The 21,165-nt window shown below is 34.0% G+C and overlaps 1 protein-coding gene across 1 annotated transcript in view; it reads left to right on the top strand.

The window, feature by feature from the left end:
- The window catches only part of Vha44 (V-type proton ATPase subunit Vha44), a 29,567-nt gene that overhangs the window by 1,258 nt on the left and 7,144 nt on the right, over positions 1-21,165 (top strand). Inside the window, exons 2-8 of the mRNA XM_089646548.1 lie at positions 1,182-1,325; positions 2,436-2,537; positions 3,802-3,853; positions 17,907-18,004; positions 18,280-18,368; positions 18,562-18,660; positions 20,137-20,260. Coding sequence (XP_089502674.1) covers positions 1,194-1,325; positions 2,436-2,537; positions 3,802-3,853; positions 17,907-18,004; positions 18,280-18,368; positions 18,562-18,660; positions 20,137-20,260 — 696 coding nt within the window. The 5' untranslated portion in view covers positions 1,182-1,193. The remainder of the gene's footprint in view (positions 1-1,181; positions 1,326-2,435; positions 2,538-3,801; positions 3,854-17,906; positions 18,005-18,279; positions 18,369-18,561; positions 18,661-20,136; positions 20,261-21,165) is intronic.

The raw sequence follows: 21,165 nt of genomic DNA, 5'->3' as shown, positions 1-21,165 counted from the left end.
CGATTCTAGTTCTTTTTAGAATGGTGATCGGGATCAGAGATCAGATCGGGTAAACAAAAGTTTGGGCTTGTTTCCAAAATTAAATATTTTGTTACACTATTTAGTTAGACACTTTTACAAATGTGTTATAATTTTCCCACCTCACTCATTTTTATCGTCGCTATGCCAGGTGGTTTTTTGAAAAACGAACATTCAGATCCTGCTTAGAAAAGTCCCACAATGTACTGCGCTGCAAACCTTTGCTTTACTTTAGCGAAATTTACTTTTCTGTGCAGGGTGTAGTTATTTAAATGTGAGCTCTTCGGCGGTCAGTATACGACTAATGTCATAGTTTATCCAAAGCATTCTCAAACCCTTCTGGTGCCAAAAAATGGTCACGTGGTTTGCCTCCAGCTCGTCGAAATGATACTTGGATTTCATGTTAGTCAAGTCTATCAATTTGAATGTCTATGATTCACATCATTGTAGATTTTCTATTTGATGACTGCAGTTTGTTCTGGAAATTCTTGATAATCATTGGGATGCATGTCGGCTAGGTCACATCCTGTCAAGATGTGGATCCGTGCTCAGTTATGTTGTGGTCGGCTGGTGGTGAAGATCACGGATCTTCCTGATCCTCCAGTGAGATGCTCGACATCATGGGTGGTGAAGAAGAATATTGCTAAATTCCTCTAGGCCGATGCTCGACACCGTAGATGGTGATGAATTCCCCAGACTGATGCTCGACACTGTGGGTGGTGGAGATAAACAGTGGTGAATTCCAGAGTGTGGTCAAAGCGATGGGTTGGTGCTCACGTAGGCGATGGGCTGGCGATGACTATCTAATACTAGGCTGACTTAGTACCGTAGTTAGTTTTTTAGAGCAGTTCCAACTGTTCTACAAACTTTGAGAGCTCAGTCCTTTCCATTCTGCTTCAGTCCTCTTGCATGCGGTCTATCCTCCTTTTCCTCAGTCTGCCTCTGGGTCCCTATGGACTATGATCCCATGTTTGATTAAATTTTCGAGTTCATGGTTCATTCTTCATTGTACTGGTAGAATGATAGATAAATATTACTTATATAAATATATTCTTTGCCAGTACATAATATGGTATGCATTATTATAAATGAATGTTTAAATGTGAATTTAAGTAACCGGCTTATTTTTATAATAGTTACTAATATTTTTGTTATCTGCGCAGCTATAAAGCAAGATGACGGAATACTGGCTAATCTCTGCCCCCGGCGACAAGACGTGCCAGCAGACGTTCGAGACGCTCAACAACGTCACCAGCAAGCAGAACAACCTAGCTGCCAACTACAAATTCCAGATTCCCGACCTCAAGGTATGCAACCAAAACCCCATTATATTTATGCACCTATCCTCTTAAGCAAGATGACTAAATATGTACTAGTTTATCTCAGCCCCCGGGGACCTATGAAGAACCTAGCTCTGATTCCTCCCTGCCTGTCACTGGGTAGAAATGGCTTGATGATGAATGGCCAACTTTTACTACGCCATTTAATGATGCAATCACTTCAAGACACCTTAAGCTTGCTATTGTTAGTCTTGTCTGAAAAAGTATATTTTTATATTAGTTTTTAAGTATACGTACTAGTTTCTGTCCTTACTAAAATTGCAGGTCATTCCAAGAATTTGGATCCAGCGTGTTGAATACTCTGTCCTCAAACTTTGCGAGTTGGTAGGTTGTAAGATAGCCTGTGCACCTAGTAGGACTTCAAAAATCAGCCAGGAAATTAAGGTTAAACGTAATGTATGTTATAATCTACGCGTTCATAGATGGCGTAAATTCAATTATTTTACAAAAATACACTTTTTACAACTTTGCTTTTAAAATGTTAAGACTAATTATTCAGGCATACAAATACAATATTGTATCGGTGTCAATCCAATATTGCATTTGTATGCCTTTTATGAAAGAATTGATTTTTTATACGGAAAAAACTATTTATTCATATTCATATTGCCTACGTAAGGGCTCAAACAAATAATTTATTTTAATATTTTAAAGCATAACTTATAATTACATCAATAATTTAATTTACGTCATCTAAGAACGCGTAGATTATAACGTATGTTTAACTTTAATGAAAACCATCCAATAAGGCTGCAGATTATAATGTGTGCCACAACACTGATAGATTGTAAAATAGGCCTAGCTGCATCATCTGTACACAGGAGCCCCAACTAACTGGAGCCAGTTGGGCTACCACCAGTATCAACGTAACTACCCTTTGACAGGAAACTCCTCCACTTCTGCGTATTACGTCTAAGGATGCATTGTTTGCCTCCACTCTGTCCAGCCACCTAACTAGGTCTTCCAACTCCCCTTTGTCTAAAGACAATTTGGGACTAGAGCCAAAGCCAAAAGCCAACACATAAAATTTTTTATTTTTTTATTTTATAAAAGATATTTTCTCTTGTAATCTTCCAGGTAGGAACTCTGGATCAGCTGGTGGGTCTCTCCGACGACCTGGGCAAGTTGGATGGCTTCGTAGAAGGAGTCACACGCAAGGTGGCCCAGTATTTGGGAGAGGTAAATATCGTTTCAATCTTTTTATAAACTCCCCTGAAAATATAAAAATCGTAAAATAATGATTTTCTCGTCTAACGAACCACAAGCTTGAACATAGAGAAAATATCAGAAAAGTATTTTCTTGTTTTTTGACCAATTGAATGGAAACAAATAAACAAATTTTAATAATGGGTTTTTAATGCAAAACCATGTGCATATTTTATTTGTGCCCTGCTAGTTGCCATCTTCTCCGATTGCAAATGTGTCAATTAATGTCAATAGGTGGCAGTAATTTAAATGTAGTTCACATATCACCCAATAAATTTGCTAAGAAATTGTTGACACGGCTAGTAATATTATTCTTTTATGGGACATTGCTGCATAGCCAAGGATGCGTGCGGAGATCACCAAAAATCTTTGGTTTTATGGATCACCAAAAAGCACTTTTGATTTCTGCAATATTTTAAACTATGTCGAGTATTAATTTAATTTAAAAACTTACATTATGTTATAACTTTGCTTTAAAAGTGTTAACTCAATTAGTAATTTTTTTAATGTTTTAAATTACAGATTCGTGAATAATTTGGGTAGGGCACATACGTTGTTAAATAAAACTCCGAATATGTATAGTTAAATATATTGTTAGCATGCTAATTAAATAAAAAAAAATTGTAAGGTTTTGTTTGTGGATTCGAACCCTTCCGTTGGAATGCCCGCTTTTTGCGGGTGATGAGTAATTCCCTTCTTCACCGACCAAGAGGAGAGCAGCGCCTATGGTGGCGAAGAAGCAAACCAAACGTCTTTGGCGCCTTTATTCAAAAATGTTGCTAGTTAATGGAGCCAGATGAATTATTTATTAACTAACTAACCATCATGCCGTTTCCCGGCATAGGTAGGCAGAGTGGATAGACCGCCACACAACTGTCTCTCACACATAATCCTTACTTCATTCACATAATATATCATCTCATTCACACTCTTGTTATTCTCACTTGACATGACCTGACTAAAGTATTTGATTCACTTGACCATACTTTATCTTCCCCTGACTTCTTTTACAGTTAACTTTTGCGTCATATATTCTCTCTATACTCCCTTCTTCGTGCATCCGATTTGCGTGCTCAAACTATCTAAGCGCCCCTTTCTTAATATCGGATCTTCTCAGATCTCATTTCTAAAGCATTCAGTCTACTTTCATCCTACCTCTGCCAATTAATTTGTTAACTATAATTCTTGTATTGTGGTGTTTATTAGTTGTTAATGTTCTTACTGTTATTGTTATCAGGTTCTTGAAGACCAGCGGGACAAGCTGCACGAAAACTTGTTGGCCAACAATAGTGAGTGACTTTTCTTTATTTTGTATTTGTCCGTTATTTGATCTTTTGAATTCATATATGTACCTATTTATTTTATTACGATATACTTTTATTTTGTCCCGTTTTATCTCAAATGTCGCTGAGGGTGTTTCAGTTATTTTTGTGAAACTACAAATAATTATTAACCTGTTGAAGGCCGGAGCAGAAAACAGAAAAATATTAGTGGAACCTAAAGTTTTATCAGCCCAAACGATGCTGATTTTGTTTTTCATTCATTTTTCAAAGTATTAAGTTCAAAATCGTATTGCAAATTATTCTATCAAGGATCATATTAGAATGCTTGCATGTTCTCTAAAGACCCATCGCCGTTTCGCTGGTTAATGATGGCGTAAATTTAATTATTTTACAAAAACACACTTATTGCAATTTATGTATAAAAATAGTAAGATGTTTATTTGTTTGCTCCCGTACATACGCAATATGAATATACAGTACATACGCAGTACGAATATATAGTACATACGCAATATGAATATGTACACAGTACATACGCAATATGAATATATAGTACATACACAATATGAATATATAGTACATACGCAATATGAATATATACTGCATACGCAATATGAATATACAGTACATACGCAGTACGAATATATAGTACATACGCAATATGAATATGTACACAGTACATACCCAATATACAAAAGAGTTTTTTTTCATAAAATAATTAAATTAGCGCCATATATGAAAGAGCGGTATGAATTCTTTTAAGTAAAACCTTAAATGTTTTATTTTAACTAATTTTCTCACAGAGTTTACCTGATTTTGCAATTTGCAGTGCCTTTCTAATCAATGTCAGAAAGAACATTTATTCCTATTGTTATTTAAAGTATTATATTATTACCAAGCAATGAAAAAAAAAAATCAGAAGGTTTCAACACTCCTTTCGTATGTATTTACTTAGTTCCAATTAATTAACCACTCGAGCGACGGGGAATTTGCAAAATAAATGCCTTGAGCGATGGAGATTTTGGGTAATTTGTTTATGTATTTGGCCGCACTTATAAAAAAAAAACATTCCTAGGAATATTAATATGAAAACATATAAACTGCTTACTGTGGTTTAAAACCAATGCATCCACCGATACTTCATTGTTTATCCCATATTGTAGGTTTTATAAATGAGCTGCTTGGGGGAATTTAGAAATAAATTCGAAAAAATCATCCAGCTAAATTTAGGCAGCCACCTAAATGTGGGTAGCCACCGTTCAACTGGTTATGCCTCAAATTTAATTCTATTTGAATGATAGCTGGATTAAATTAAATAACTTTATTCTCACCCTCTCCAATACATTTTTTTAAACCTTCTGGTCAAGTATATTATGTATTGTAATTAAACAGTAAAAATATTTTAACAAATTAAGAGAACTTGTTAAAAAGTCCAAATTTAGCACAGTTTTAATTTGATTAGTTAGGAATATTAATTAAATAGATGAATTTATCTTGACTTAAGTCCTTTATTTAGTAATATTTCACTATAAAAATATTATTTCAATGATAATTTTGCCGCAGGTAGGTATTTTTATTTATTTCTTTTTATTTGCCTTGTGTTTATTTCCGTTTTATATTTTAATTTTTGTCTATTGGTTTTTCATCATCAATTATTTATGATTTGCCACATGTTGTCGCTTGCTTCGCTCTAGTGCGCTAAATAATACATGCAGTAATAGCTATTACTGCCCACGTAACTCCGTGTGTTTTTAGATTACTACACATGCAAAATCCGAGAATGATATTTATTATGATAAGGTGTTAGACAAAAGCAATACTTGAAGTAAGTTATAATTTTTAAGCATGATTGTAAGTGATTTTGTATTAGAAAATGACTAGAGCAATTTGTGGGTCGTGATTTGATGTTGGTAAACTCACAAATTGTAAGCATGGCAGAATAAGACAAGTGACAATCAATGTTCCCTCTAATTTTTTTCAATGTGTTTGTGGCACATCAACTTATCTGTGCAAGATGTTAAAGAAAGAAAGAGACGAATGCGCAAATAAGGACAATCATGCATAGATAAAATTAAGTAGTCAATAATGTACCCCAAATTAATTGATCGATAAATATGTAGGTTATGAATAACATCAAAATCTGGTGACACGTTCCTTTCTTATCTGAAAACATGTGTGCGGATAATTTGTAACATATGTGTGGTCGCATTGGCGCACACCTTAGGGGTAACATTGGTGGCAATGAAACAAGACCGGACAACCATGCAAATTTTTTATATACCCACAGTTCTCTTGTTTCATGCCGTCTCTCTCATATAAGACTTCAGTCGCACTTTCGTTACATTTTGTATGTTCCATCACCAGCCAACATAATATTATTATTTTTTTTTTTTTTAAAAAGAAAGACAAACATTCCCAGGTTACGAATAACCCAACAATGTTTGAAAATCTCCTACTACCACCACAGAAAGCCGAAAATGTTGCTTGTGTTGTGATGGAGGACTTAGCCAGCCGAGGAATCGAACACGCGACGCTCGGGTGAGACCCAAGCGCTATGCCCACTCAACCACTGACCGGTCTACTTATAAATCAGTAAAGATTCTAATATATTATCTAATGATACTCATGGCCGCTTCCACCAATCAAACTGAGAAACTGCTCATTTAAAAATGATGTCCCGAGGAGCTTTTTTCTTGCTAAAGTTCTTATTGTATTTTGCAAATTAAGCCGCATTCAGATGAGGGTTAAATGATTCGACACTCGTACAATGAGATTAAACTGACATTCATCCGTTTCACATAAACTACAGTTCACTTTTGACTTTTTTTTGCACAGACATATTTTGTGTGCCAAGATAATCAAATCCCATTTTTGTTTGCTTTCAAACGTGAGTAATTTAAAAAAATCAACCATTGACCGAAGAAGAAATTTGAAAAATGACGTTTTGTTAGCTGCGAACTCGGACTTCAACCTTTAGCGTATTTAGTTACCAATTAATTGCAGGACTCCACGTTCCTGTCATATTCCATACAAAATAAGGATAATGAAAGATTCAATATTGACTACCTATGTAATATATATTTTTTTCTTGCTATTTATTGTTGGCTGTGTAAAGACACGACCCGACCCACGAATTATGTAATCTTATTTAGTCGATGCTTTTTACAAAAAATACATTAGAAATTTGTTCTGCAATGCACATAATAAATACATATAACAAATGACTTTATATAGATTTGGCTTCGAAAATAAACCTAGAGTTTTAAATAAATGTTTGTTGTTCTGTATAACTGCTTGTGTTATATATTAATCTAGTCAATTTAAATAACCTCTATTTAACCCAATTACATATTGTAATTTACAATAATTAAATCAGTTTTTATATCGTGTTTCAATTCTTGATAAATTATCTTATCTCTATTTTAAAATAATTGTTTGAAATTATTTGTAAAATTTATTTAAATAATATAATATTAACACTTTTATCAGACAATCTCAGTTATGTACTGATACCCTTGTGTAAGCAATGAAAAATTTCTGAGTGTTGTATTTAATTTTTAGATATTGTTAAGTTTGATGTTGTGAATTTGAAAATACGCACATCTTTAGACTATTAGATATATGATAGCAAAATGTATAAAAATAACATGAAATTTTATTATAATTATTTTAAAATTAATTTGTATGTAATACTATGGGGGAAATTTGAAAAGATTCCAGTCTTTTTGAGAAAAACACATATTTGTTGACTGTTTGGTCTTTGTGCCCAGGTTTCATCGACGGTTACCATTTGTTGCAAAAATTCTGCTGAATGTTTAGTTTGGAATATTCATTGACAGTAATGAAATATATTCAAAACATTTAAAACTTGACCAGTTTGACCGTTGTAAATGAAGGGGAGACAGAGTCTAACTCATCTTTTATTTCCCGAGTCTTCTTGCCTTTCAAATGAAGGAATTTTATCTCTGCGCGGTACTCAAATTCCTCCATTGTTGACAGACAATGTCAGCTGGAAGAGTGCTATAGACAAAGTAATGATCAAGAATGACTTGAAGTTTACATATGTCAAAACCATCTATCGGACGGCGATAGAATTTTTTTTCTACTTTATGTCGATGAGACCGGAAATTTTTCAAATTATCCTCGTAGCTTTAGTCCCCGGCTTTCCCCTTTATTCTGTTTTGAGGGGTGGGAAAGATGGGATATGGGAAGTTTTTTTTGTATATATCTCATGTAGACAGTGACCTTCCTCTTGTTTTGTAGGTCAATTGTACAAAATTTTATCAGTCTCGGAATAAAACTGTAGATTTGTATAAACAACTAACCCACAGATACTATTCTTCATATATATGTGTACAGACTTCTTAGTTTTGAAATGATATCATCCAATATCAAATGAATGGCACAACACGCATAGTGACTGGCATTTCAGTTATGCCCAGTTAATAAGTATAAGTACTGTTATCAAAAGTTTGTCAAATAATTCAAATTCTCCAACAATCAATCACTGGGATTAGTGCATTAAACAGTGGCCTGCTGTGTCTTATATAGGGTCTTATATAGGTCTTATATTTTCCAATAAGAGGTGTTATGTGTATTTAATTCCGGCTATAAAATGATGCCACATGAAAGAGAAGGTCTACGCCAACAGCCCAGCGTCGATTGAAGACCTCAAAGATGAAATTCGTGAGGCTATCGAGGACATAAAGCAGCCACTTTGCGATTTGGTTATCGAAAATTTCATGAAAAGGATATGGTCCTGTAGGCGTGGTCGTGGTGGTCATTTGACTGATATTATTTTTCACTATTAACGGCATACCTTCCTCTTTATAATGAAATAAACATTCGATCATTTATATTAGAAAATGGCATTTATCTTTGAATATCAAAATAACACCTCTTATTGGAAAACCCTATATTTTGTTTCATATATATTTTTTTAAATTGATAGTAATTATAATGATTAACTTATAACATTGAACTTGATGACAGTTCTAATAGTCTGGATTTCAAGCACATAATATTTTTGCACTTTACAAGTTTTAGGATTATTACTTATTTTGTGGGTAAAACAGATCCTAAAGGACTCTCAATATCAGAAGGTTGTTTTTAATAAAAGAATATTGAAATTCACTGAGTTTATTTGAACACATTGTTATACGCGACAATAAATTTTACATGGACGATTCTAGAATGTAGACGGTATTCTAAAGGGCACAATCAGTCGAGACGAAGGAGAAATCAAGAATGAAATCATAATGAAATGGTCAGCGGATTGACGGACCGTTGTGTTGGAAACGTAATGTTGCCATAATAAGGAAATTAACTTTATGGCTTTATCGCTGGTAGGTACCGTCTTCAAAGTTATTTGGAAACAGAGTACTGATTAACCTTTCCTGAGTTAGGGCCATATTTTGAAATACTGAAGCCTTGTATACGGGCATGTAAATGAGCAGTGAAAAAAGATATGCAATTTCGTCTTTATGGACGGGAATGTTGATTGGGAATATTGGAACTTGGCGTACTACAAGCAGTTCAACAAGGCTTATTGGTTAGATGTCGCCGTGCTCAAAAAAGTTACAGTTTTGCTAGACTACGAATGCCGTAACCCCACAGGGAGATGAGGTACTCAACGGATTAATGAAATATGATTATTTTATTATGTACTGGCAATGATTTTCATCTATCATCAGAGGATCAGCATTAAATATTCATACGTCGTAGAAAGAAATATACCAAAGTATTATTGTTGGTTGAAGGTGCTCCAAATATTATTTCATTGTATGATGGTAATTATTATATCATGGGCTTAATGTCAAAATATGCTATCTACAAAAAACCCACATACCAATAATTCGAGGGCTTAAAGTCAAACAATGTTATCTACAAGAAGACATACAAATAATTTGAGGGCTTAAAATTGAACACTGTTACATATCTACAAAAAGACATACCAATAATTAATACCATTGGTATGTTTTTTTTTTTTTTTAGATATTATTGTTTGATTTTGCCCTAAAATTGTTGGAATGTTTTTATTGTAGAAAATGTTTGAATTTATGTCAGAATTGTTTTTATGTTTTTTTTAAATAACTTTTTTTTAAATTAAGTCCTTGATATGTGAAAAGTTAAATTCTTATTTAACACTGTTGCTGGGGCAAAGGACGGACCGAGATTTGGTTTGTAAGCCAGACTGCCAACTCATTTTGAGAAGTTCTCTCACTGCCACCTTATTCCGGAGTGTTGACCTAGAGTGGCCCTTCTGTAATATACATAGTAGCTCCGGTTAGGCATGAGCAACATCGTGACTAGGGGGACCCCATTGTTTATAATCTTCTAGGAGCACCATCTATATTTCCGGCATTAATCCGCTCACATTGTGTGCTAAACCACTCTTGTTCATGTCTTATAGTATGCTTTTACCCTCAAACCGATGGTGTGCAATGATATATGGAAATGAAAAAAAAAAATTTTTTTTTTGCAAAATTATAATTATTCTCACACTTTTTGCATGAAGTTTTAGTAGAATAACTGTGTTTGAACATGAGCAAACTCCAGCTAAATCTCAATGCAAATCATCAGAAAAAAACATGCAAAAGTTTATTTGCAAATTTCTCAATATTATTGATTTCTGTTGGACAGTCACTGCACGCCACTGTTCTTAATTATTTACATTCCCTCATTGCTTACTATTATTATATTATTTTATTATAATTTACAGCTTTTTATTGATTCATTTTATGATTTGTTTATATTATTTTTTATACTATCTGAATTTGTATCAAAACCGATTGAAATGAAAAAAAAAAAAATCCTTGAAAGCTTCGAGCTATCAAGGTATTATAGTCAATTGAAACAGATTCGGTTCTTATTATCTTTATCTATAAAAATCTGAATCTATAAAAAAAAAAAAAATTATTTCTTCAAAATATGAAATTTTGATTTGTGATACATATTATGATTGTGGTCGAAAATTTATATACACAGTACTATATCGATTTTGCTACGAGGTTATGTTGAAGGTCTCGTATAGATATTGATTTTTTTCCTAAGGTCAGAGGTTTTCATTTACCTTGGGCCGTTCAAACAATTTATGAGTTAATAAATCAGTCTCTAAAAATAATTCATGTTTTCTCACAAAATAGTGCTTTATTATTTTAACAAAGTTATCATGAAATCTAGATGGTGAAATATGAATTAATCATTTATGATTACTTTTTATTTCATAAGCATAAAATCTTAAGCTTTTTTTAACTCATTTTATTTTGGTATTGTCATCTCATTTCTGTTTTTTATCCCTTTTCTTATTATTTGTTTTAACATTTTTGTTTTCGTCACAATTCAATTTAATCGCCCAAACTTGATAAAATGTTTTCCAAAATATAGCATTTTCTATCAAATCATCTGCGAAATTTAGGTGAATCCATTTCTTGCTAATACAAAATACATTAATGTTAGATAAAAGAAACAAGGGAGATGGGGTGTGAATGGGTTAGAGTGAAACCACACAAAAGTTTCGCCAACTTCGTTATTACACCCACACTACTGCAAATTGCATCTATAGACAACGGCACACCCCACCTTTTTTTAGTATCTACACATCAAATGCAAAAATTTAATTGCATAGCTGATTTGATAGTACGTGTAGCTCGGTTGTAACATGCTTTTATGTTGTATCTCCCATTGTTTCTATTATCTATGGTTTTTGGTTAGTATTAACTAAATCTTTTGGGGTAGTATTAATAGTTTTCGGTTAGTATTAATTAATGGTTTTCGGTTACTAACACTATTATTTTTCACCTCCTTTTAACCAACTGAAAGTGACAGACCTAGACCCGCCACTTTCCGCCAAATCGAAATGCAAAGACAAGGAAGAAAAGCGTTTATCCATGGAGAGCATCCAGCGATTTTCCGTGATGGATTCGGACGTTCATCACTCGATTTCGCCGCCGCCGATAAAGGTGAAAGAGTGCCCCAATACCAGGAAGAAGAAGACATGACATAAATTCTGCTGTACTGCTCCCAACGAGAGTACAGACAGCAATGTGGCAGAGGACACGCGTTCCGGGTCCGTCACACCCCTCAGCGACTCGGCCTTTGGTAGCCAGGGGGGGGAGAGGGAGAGAGAGCGTTGGAGGGAGGAACAGGAGCGAGACAGCACCAGCAGTGGGCGGGGCTCTCCGTTCCACTGGACCAATGAAGAGGTGGCAAACCTCCCCTCTCCCCCGGGCGTCTCTCACCCGCTAGAGCCAGGTTATACGGTTGAATGGTGCAGTGCTTTCGGGAGTCGTACTTTTTTATTGCTCTTTTGAATCAATAAATAATTTTGTTGAATCAATCAAGACATCAGTGAGTTTGCTAAATCAACGAGATTGTTCACTCAATAAATCAATCATTGGCTTTACTCAATCAATGAGTTTGTTCAACTATCAATGAGTTCATTCAATCAATGAGTTCACTCAATTAATCAATGAGTTCACTCAATTAATCTATGAGTTCACACAATTAATCAATGACTTTGTTCAATCAATCAGTGAGTTTTTTCAATCAATCGATTAGTTCACTCCATCAAAAAACGAGTTTGTTCAATCATTCAATGAATTTGATCAATTAACACTACAGTTCATTCAATCATTCACTGAGTTCGATAAATGAGTTTGTTCAATCAATCAATGAGTTCTTTCAATTAATCAATTAGTTTGTTTAATCAATCGATGTTCAATCAATCAATCAATGAGTTTGTTCTATCAACCAATGAGTTCGTTCAATCAATCAGTTCCCTCGATCAAAAAGATTGTAAAATCAATCAATGAATTTGTTCAATCAATCAATTAGTTCCCTCGATCAAAAAGATTTTTAAATCAATCAATAAATTTGTTCAATCAATCACCAATCAATCGATTAGTTCACTCAATCAAAAAAAAGTTTGTTAAATCAATCAATGAATTTTTTCAACCAATCAATTAGTTCATTTATTCAAAAATGAGTTTGGTAAATCAATCAATGAATTTGTTCAATCAATCAATGAATTCAAATAATTAGTTTGTTCAATCATTGACGTTTTTATAACAATATATGTACTGTAATACCTCTATTTAATCCATCTGGCAGAATTAGGTAATTGTGCAAATTTTATTTGCATCTTCCGGAAATCATTGAAAATACAAAATTTAATAAGATTTCCGATTGATTAACAACAAATTGTGGTCCCACTGCTGAGAGCTCTGTTGTAACCTCTCTTTATATAACATTGTCTTTATAGTATTCAATGTTTTACAGCAAAACACCAATCCTTTTGATTTAGCAATTGTCTGAAATATAACCAATGTCAGTTGACTATAAATTATAACAACTAATTGCATTAATTGGTTTCACTCTATGATGTTTTATAACATTAGGCTTAATTTATCACACAGAAGATGATTACTCTTACAATTACTTGATTCATTTATGACGATTTGTCGATAAGTTTTATACTGACATCGAAATAATTACGAAAGAACCCCGTTTCAATGGCATTTAAAAAATATGTGATAAAAATATTTTTGTAAGTTGCTGGTGCAATAATTAAGTTTCGATCCCGAAAGTACTGCTTGATTTAACTTGTTGGCTAAGAAATAATATGCTTCAAAGTTGACTGTTTTTGCGCGCACTACATAGCTTTATCCCCGATATGTTATTATGCCGTCACTGAACACACTATTATTGTATGTTTATTATATAATTATTATAGCACAGCCATTGTATCATTGCCGTTGAAATCAATGTCACACCTTTTGATGTATTTATTTTACGACTGATTGTGGCTTTGGTTGTTTTGAAAGACATTGAAATACTGATGAATAGTTACATTCCTTTTTAGTTATTAATGGTCCTCGATAGTAGCGAATTACTTGGGAAGGTTTTAAAAATATCTATGTTCCGGACAGACTCTTCGCGCAACAATAATCTCTGAGCTGGTGGTATAGGCTACATTAACTTGTGGCCTTCGTATGTTGGTAATAGCGTTCCGTTGAACTGTGCGTGCATGAAATGATTACCGTTTTCTTCGTGTTGTTGCTATTGTCCGTTTTCTTTTGGTATTATTGCGTTTGAAGCCAACCGAGTTGGCACCTGGCCGACTCGAATGTTCATTCACACTGTAGAATTTGAAAAGAAATCTACTATTGAGGGCCATTAATCTAATTAGATTTGTGAAATGCGTGCTGTATGTGGCTCTTTTGGAGAATGCATCTAGCACGGGTTGAAATTTACTGTGACTGTAAAGCAAACGTTTCCAAACTTTTTTTTGTCCTGTAGACCACATGCTGATTTTTTTCTGTTTTGGGTAGACCCCAGTGATGGTATGGCCAAAATTTTTTATTTCCCTAGATGTAAGAATATGTTTGGAGGAGAATTGCCCACAGTATTTTCAATTCTACGAGAGGGGGGGTTGCAAATTTGAAAAATATGGAAGTTCCACTCTCGTGGACCCCCATTTACATGCTGGTCGAAATTTCCCTCCCGAGGGTCGATATAGGCCATTTTGGGAATGACTGGTAGGAACAGGACAGGTAGCAAACAATTGGTTTTTTATTGACTTACAGTGTTTAGTTTACAAAGTAAAATCGTTGGTAAAGTTCTATATTATTTCAGTTGATGGGGCGAAAGTTAATTGCTGATACTTTAGTTGGCAATCCAGGCTACAATATTTTTATACAATGACGTATGAGAGAACATTTATTTGTTTTGGCCTAAAGTGGCCTTTTGGACAAATCAAATAAATTTACTAGTTTTTTCAATATGTTTATATTATTATCTACTTTCATCGGTATTTAATTTCAACCTAGTTTGCAACAGAACAGGAACCCCGAGTTAGGAGGACTAAGATAAACATATGAATTTTCTTTCAATCTTATAATTTATATTATATAAAAAAAATTGTATTGAAACAAAACAAAAATAAAAATCGACGTCATAATTTTAACCCAATCACCAACCACCATGGATCGATCGGGTCACGTTTAAAGAAAAGATTCTTCATTTGATCGATGAGCTTACAGCTCAGGTGTTAACATGGATGGGCTTTGTGAGTAACCATAGAGGTGCTAATTTTGTAGTCAGAGCCTCTCGAATCTCATTCTCGCAATAAAGAAATAGTGATGGTAGATTCCTGAAATAGGCTGTCGTTGCGGTTCCAACCATTGAATCATAGTGACAGTTCATATCAGATTAACCATCTCTATTTCTGTGTTGCGAGAATGAGACTTGAGACGCCCGGTCTACAAAATTTATCCATCTGGTGGTAGATCAATGGTGGCAGCGCATCGGTGTATCTTTCTATTTTTAAAAGTATCCAATCACTTCGCCAGTGGGTCGTGACGCAGGTTGTGTAAAATGATCGACCGACCCAAATCTAAATTTTAATTTTATTTAACTTTGGCGAGGGTTGCTTATTTGAAATTTGGCAAGATTGCACGCCATCAGCTGAATTTTGTTTACATTTTCGTGGTTTTTGATTACAATAAAATTACCATGAAATTTATGTTTGAAAGGTCTAAGGTATAAGCTACATGGAATACCCCATGACCATGTATGTATTCCTGTGTATATATACATTATTAGATAGATGTACAATAATACACCATTGTATTTGCTGTACAAATACGGAGGTTAAGCATCGCATAGGCCTGTCTCTGCCATAGACCACTGTGTTCTTTAGCCCTTGAATATTACACAATGTTAACACAAAATAACAGAACACTACAACATTATTATTATCGAGGGCTTAAACCCTAACAACGTTATCTAAAAAATCATGAATACTTATAGGCGATAAAGTCAAATATATCTGTAAAAAAAATATAAATAATTTGAGAGTTTAAAGTCAAACAACGTTATCTACAAAAAGACATACCAAAAATTAGTATTGGTGTGTTTTTTGTTGTTGTAGATAACATTGTTTGACTTTAAGACCTAGAATTATTAGTGTTTTTTTTTTAGTTAACATTGTTTAACTTTAAGCCCTCGATTTACAAATTATGTTTGACAGTAAAAAAGTTCCCTACAGTATTGGTATTGTTTTCCACTTTCTATGACACTAAGAACAAATCATAAATTTTATCTGCGTTTTTTCCGTTTGCATCTTTATCATTGTTTGCTCTATTTTACAGCAGTTTTAAATCTGTCCTGATTGTACTGTTTTGCCTATCTAGATATTACTAATTTATGCACATATGGCTCTTTTCATACAAACATTGTCTCCTATTTCTCCACGCGTATTTCATATTTATAAACCAAATTTATCTTTTAGTCTCTTAGGTCGGGTTGTTTCAGAGAATTAGAACAATTCTTCAAATTTCAAGTTCTATGAAAGATTTTTTCAACTACCGTTTTTATTATATATATATAATAACAGAACTTGAATAGGACTTTCACAGAACTTGAAAATTAACGTTTAAATTTGATGAATTGTTCAAATTCTGTGAAAAAACCCATCCTTAGTCTCAGAGGGCCGATCTGCCGTAGCAAACTTTGATGTATTATATAAAAGACAATGGCATATGAAACAAGGATAGTCCATTATGGGAACCTTTTGTCATCCAAATAAATTCAATTATGAAACATTCTTGAACATTTAGGTTTTTTATTCCAAGACGTAAAGGGTTTTGCTTATAAACTAGCTCTAAAATAATTGTGAATTAACCCTTTGTACTCCAAATTATTTTTTATATGGTATTCCAGCTACTCCATAGAGTGTAATGTAAGAATGTGAAATTATGATATTTTTAGAAAATTTAAAAAAATATTTTTTGGTGAGACAGTAAATAAAATGATATAGTTATGTTAAGAAATATATGTTTATTATCATATAAGATTGTTAATAAAATAAAAATTGCATATTCTAATCATTATAATTTTTTACGTGTGGTATTTTAGAAAGCAGTCGCCCAATTGCATACATGGCTTGTTAAGATACGTGTCACAGTACTCTCTGGTTTCCCGGCTGCCACCTTCAACTGCCCTTTTCGAGTATACCACACGGTTCCGTTTGGGACCTTTTCTTAAAATATCTAATTTTCCATTGAGCCTGGTCTCTGATGGAGTGACAATATTTATTTCACAGTAAAAAATATTCAAATAAAATTAATGCATATTTATTGTTATGTATGAAAAACAGAGCAAAAAGAACAACCAATCGTAAGTGGCTACTGTATACAACTGAATAGAATCATGTGTATACCTGTAATAGGACCCTTTTATTTTTTAAACAATAAAATGTATACCCATGTCGCCGCTGCGGTGCCATCGGAGTTGTTAGAATGTTTCCTGCGGCTGCGGCGACAACGGAGTACAAAGAGTTAAGGTTCTACAAAAAAAATCACTTTAAAAGATTTTTTGTTGATTAGATCGATAATAATTATAAAAGGGTTAATTTTGGTTAGTGGATATTATTTTAGCACACAGAGAAGTGTTTGTATGACACAATTTTTTGTAAATTTATTTTGATTCCATGGTTTTGCTAATATGTAAGCTTTTGCTTTAAATCTATGCTACGCTATTTCCGATGTTGCTTTTTTATTTTATTTTACTTTTTTTTCTGTCATTTTATATGTTTACATATGTACGCGGTGTCTGGAAACTCGTAATACAAGCGAGAAACTGATGAATCTACATCACATAGAGAATCCAAAAAAACTTAATTTTTTTTAATCTAAGCTTTTTTTTTTTTAACTTTCTCCATTTTGTTCAGCAAACTAAAGGGTTACAAAACTTTTGGAGCATTTAAAAAAATACTAAACAGCTGATATCCCTTTAGTGACCAATGTTTTTCAAATTTGACCTAAATAATTTCCAACACTTGATTTACTTGTAAACTCGAAAGATCAAACCAAAAAAGGTATACCATAAAATTGACCCCAAATGTGATTTAGATTCACCAGTTTCCCGCTTGAACTACGAGTTTTCGGACACCATATATATTTATAATAAATTATAGTCTGTCACAATTTCGTTGTGTGTTTGTATGTTGATTTGTTTCATTGTGGCCTGGCTGTACTAACTAACCGTGTGTTTGTAGGTGATCTGCCATCTTACATCACCCGTTTCCAATGGGACATGGCCAAGTATCCCATCAAGCAGAGTTTGAGGAACATTGCCGACATTATCAGCAAACAGGTAAATAATATTTGATCATCATGGGATTTGGCCTTATCCACAAATGCTCTCGATTGACTGTGGTCCCTAGTCATTTGCTTTTAGTCCTCGGACCTTACCGTCCCGTTTGCGTATTCGTAAATACCAGACGCATCATCCATTCGAGATATCGCGGCGAAATGCTGTGCAATAAATCACTGTTTAAGCTGATGAGGATAGTAATTTCAGAGATTTTGGTTACCCTCGTTGACAGTGGGAAATGAATAGTGTGATTTATAAATTGATTGTTCTTTTAGGTGGGCCAGATTGACGCTGATTTGAAGAGCAAGTCCCAGGCCTACAATAACCTGAAGGGAAATCTGCAAAACCTGGAGAAGAAGCAAACGTGAGTCTAAAACCTTTTACTAGAATACTGATAATAACCAATTTACTTTTATCAGCGCTGCAATCCTAGGAGTGTTCTGGTATCCTCTAGAAAACACCTCCACTCCTGCAGTTGTTTCCCTAATAACTTATCCCTGATTTATTTTTATTGTATCTTAATTCATTTGTTAACATGCTTTTTTTAAATTATCCAGAGGAAGTTTGCTGACACGTAATCTGGCAGATCTGGTGAAGAAGGAGCACTTCGTCCACGACAGTGAATATCTCACCACCCTTTTGGTCATCATTCCTAAGTAAGTTACAATTTCTTAACCACAAATTCACCAGATAAAATATTATTGATCTATTGCCCAAAACTCCAATATCTTGGTCACATCACGAGGTACGTCAGATATATGTAAGATTACCCAAGTGATTCAGTGGAAGATTGAAGAGAGACATGCTAAAGGAAGATGATGCACCTCGTGGCTTTTAAACATGTGACTGGTGCAATTGAGCCCTTATCCATTCAAATCACGCGCCTTATATCCGTCTATGTTCACACCGAAAATCGTTTTAAAACCTCAACCACAGATGGCAGCAAGAGGCCTAGAGTGACCGTCAAGTCAAGTCACTTTGAAACTGGTGGCTTGTACGGTCAGCACTTGAAATATGGGTAAGGCCCAAATTCTTCGCAAATGTTGACAGTCATGTAAATGCAATCTAGTGAATGTAACAAATAGAATTTTTCATGACATCATTTTCCATAATTATCTCAAACAAATCAACTCGACGGCCGGCGTGGTCTAGTGGTATACGCTTTTGACTACAGATCCGAAGGTCGCGGGTTCGAACCCGGCGTGCGCAAATAAATTTTATTTGATTAATTTGTGTTATTTCACAATTAATTAATTAAAAATAATATATAGTATATTTGCGGCACGTTCCAGAGTGGAAGATACTCTCAGTATCGCCCTGGTGTAAGACCACCATTCAGAATTGAAACGTTGCTTGAAATGGCTTTAGCCGTGTTTGGTGACCAGATCTGAATAGCCAGGTACTTCCCCACCTTCCTCTTCCCCATCTCCCTCCCCTCCCCAATACCCTCAGCCTCACAACATACCCCAATTAGGGATGCCATAGTCTCACTGGCTCCAGACGGGAGCAGTTGGGACTCTTGTGCGGTAATACTGTAAAAAAAAAAAAAAAAAAAAAAAAAACTGCTGCAGAAGTTTCAGAGGCGACCATTTGCTTGACATAATTATCTTAAACAAATCAATTGCTGCAGAAGTTTCAGAGGTGGCCATTTGCTTGACATTGTTTTCCATAATTAATTATTATGATATGAAATATTCAATTAATTAAAAATAAAAGGTAATTTTTTTTATTGGGTGTTTTTTCATAAATAAAAGATATGTATTTAAAAAAAAAAGATTTTTTATAATACATTCTGAATACAATTCAAAAAAGTGGAAATATTTCAGGTAAAAATATTACACCCTTTTGAACACTCTCAAAACTCACTCTCTCACTCGGTTAATGTTGATTTATGGAAAAACGGTGTGATTTTTTTTTTTTTTTCCTTTCTGTTTATTGTATGTTTGTTTATCTACTCAAAAGTTATGAGTACATTGTTTAAAATTCATAAAAAGTGTTGCCTATTAATTGAAATACCTTATTATGAATACATTTTTTAATTCACTACACGGATGTGTCTGAAAGTCTATTATGTTTTATTTTTACTTAACTTTATTTTCTTCTTTACTCACCCTAACATTTGCATATAATAGAGCCATGGTGAACGACTGGAACATCAACTACGAGAAGATCACGGACATGATTGTGCCGCGCTCCACCCAGCTGGTGCATCAAGATGGAGACTACGCGCTGTACACCGTCAGCCTCTTCAAGAAGGTGAGATCTTACTACTACAATGGTTCCATGATGAAACAGAACATTGAAGAAAAGTGAAGAAAAATAACAAACAACTCCAACCTAACCCTACCAAACCTAAACTAACTGAAACCAACCTTACCTAACCTATTATTATTTGTTTATTTATTTATTAAAGCGGAGACGGAGTACTCAGGTCATGACCTTTAACAGTAACCTGATTTGGTAAAGTTCACCAGGGTTGTCATTGAATAATTGGCTGTCTCCTGGTTTCACAATGTGTCTTCCCAGGTATCTGAGCCTTGTTCCCATCAGGGCGGAACATTGGCATTATAAGTGAATTGGGTTCTCTTCACAGACATAGGAATTAATAGACGAGAAGATAATGGCGAGGGTAAAATCAACTGTTGAAGAACGAAGGGCGTAAGGCTGACTGTGATTCGTCAATAAATCAATCTGACAGTAAATAGGCATCTCGCATTATAATATCACCATTTACTTCTTAAAAGTAAAATCTGCTTTGGAATGAATAGACATTTTTACATGGGAGCGCAAATTACTCGCCACGTTATGAACAAATTTGCGAAGTCCAAATTCGGCAAAAAAATTCGGTTGTATTTTCAGAGTCGAATATTTCGTTGAAGTATTTAGTTAAGACACTTTTATAAATGTTCATAATTTACTTCCCAGCAACCAACCAGCTTTGTGTTTCGCGTCCAGACGTTTCTCGATATGATAGTATAATATGTTTCTAAAACTGATCTATATTATACGATGTGAATATGCTTAAAATAAAGTAAAATAATGCTTATATATGGAATGTAATACGACAATTGGGTTTATTCTCTTTTTCACATCTATTTTTACAAGTTTTCATAGTACAAGTCAACATTTTGCCGTGTTATTTCGTAAAATGAACCGATGAT

This window comes from Hesperophylax consimilis, chromosome 24 (assembly GCF_061612785.1).
Source record: "Hesperophylax consimilis isolate HC1 chromosome 24, BYU_Hcon_1.0, whole genome shotgun sequence".
Taxonomy (NCBI): Eukaryota; Metazoa; Arthropoda; class Insecta; order Trichoptera; family Limnephilidae; genus Hesperophylax; species Hesperophylax consimilis.
The sequence above is the reverse complement of the archived record's forward strand: the minus strand, read 5'-3'. Positions and strand labels throughout refer to the sequence as shown.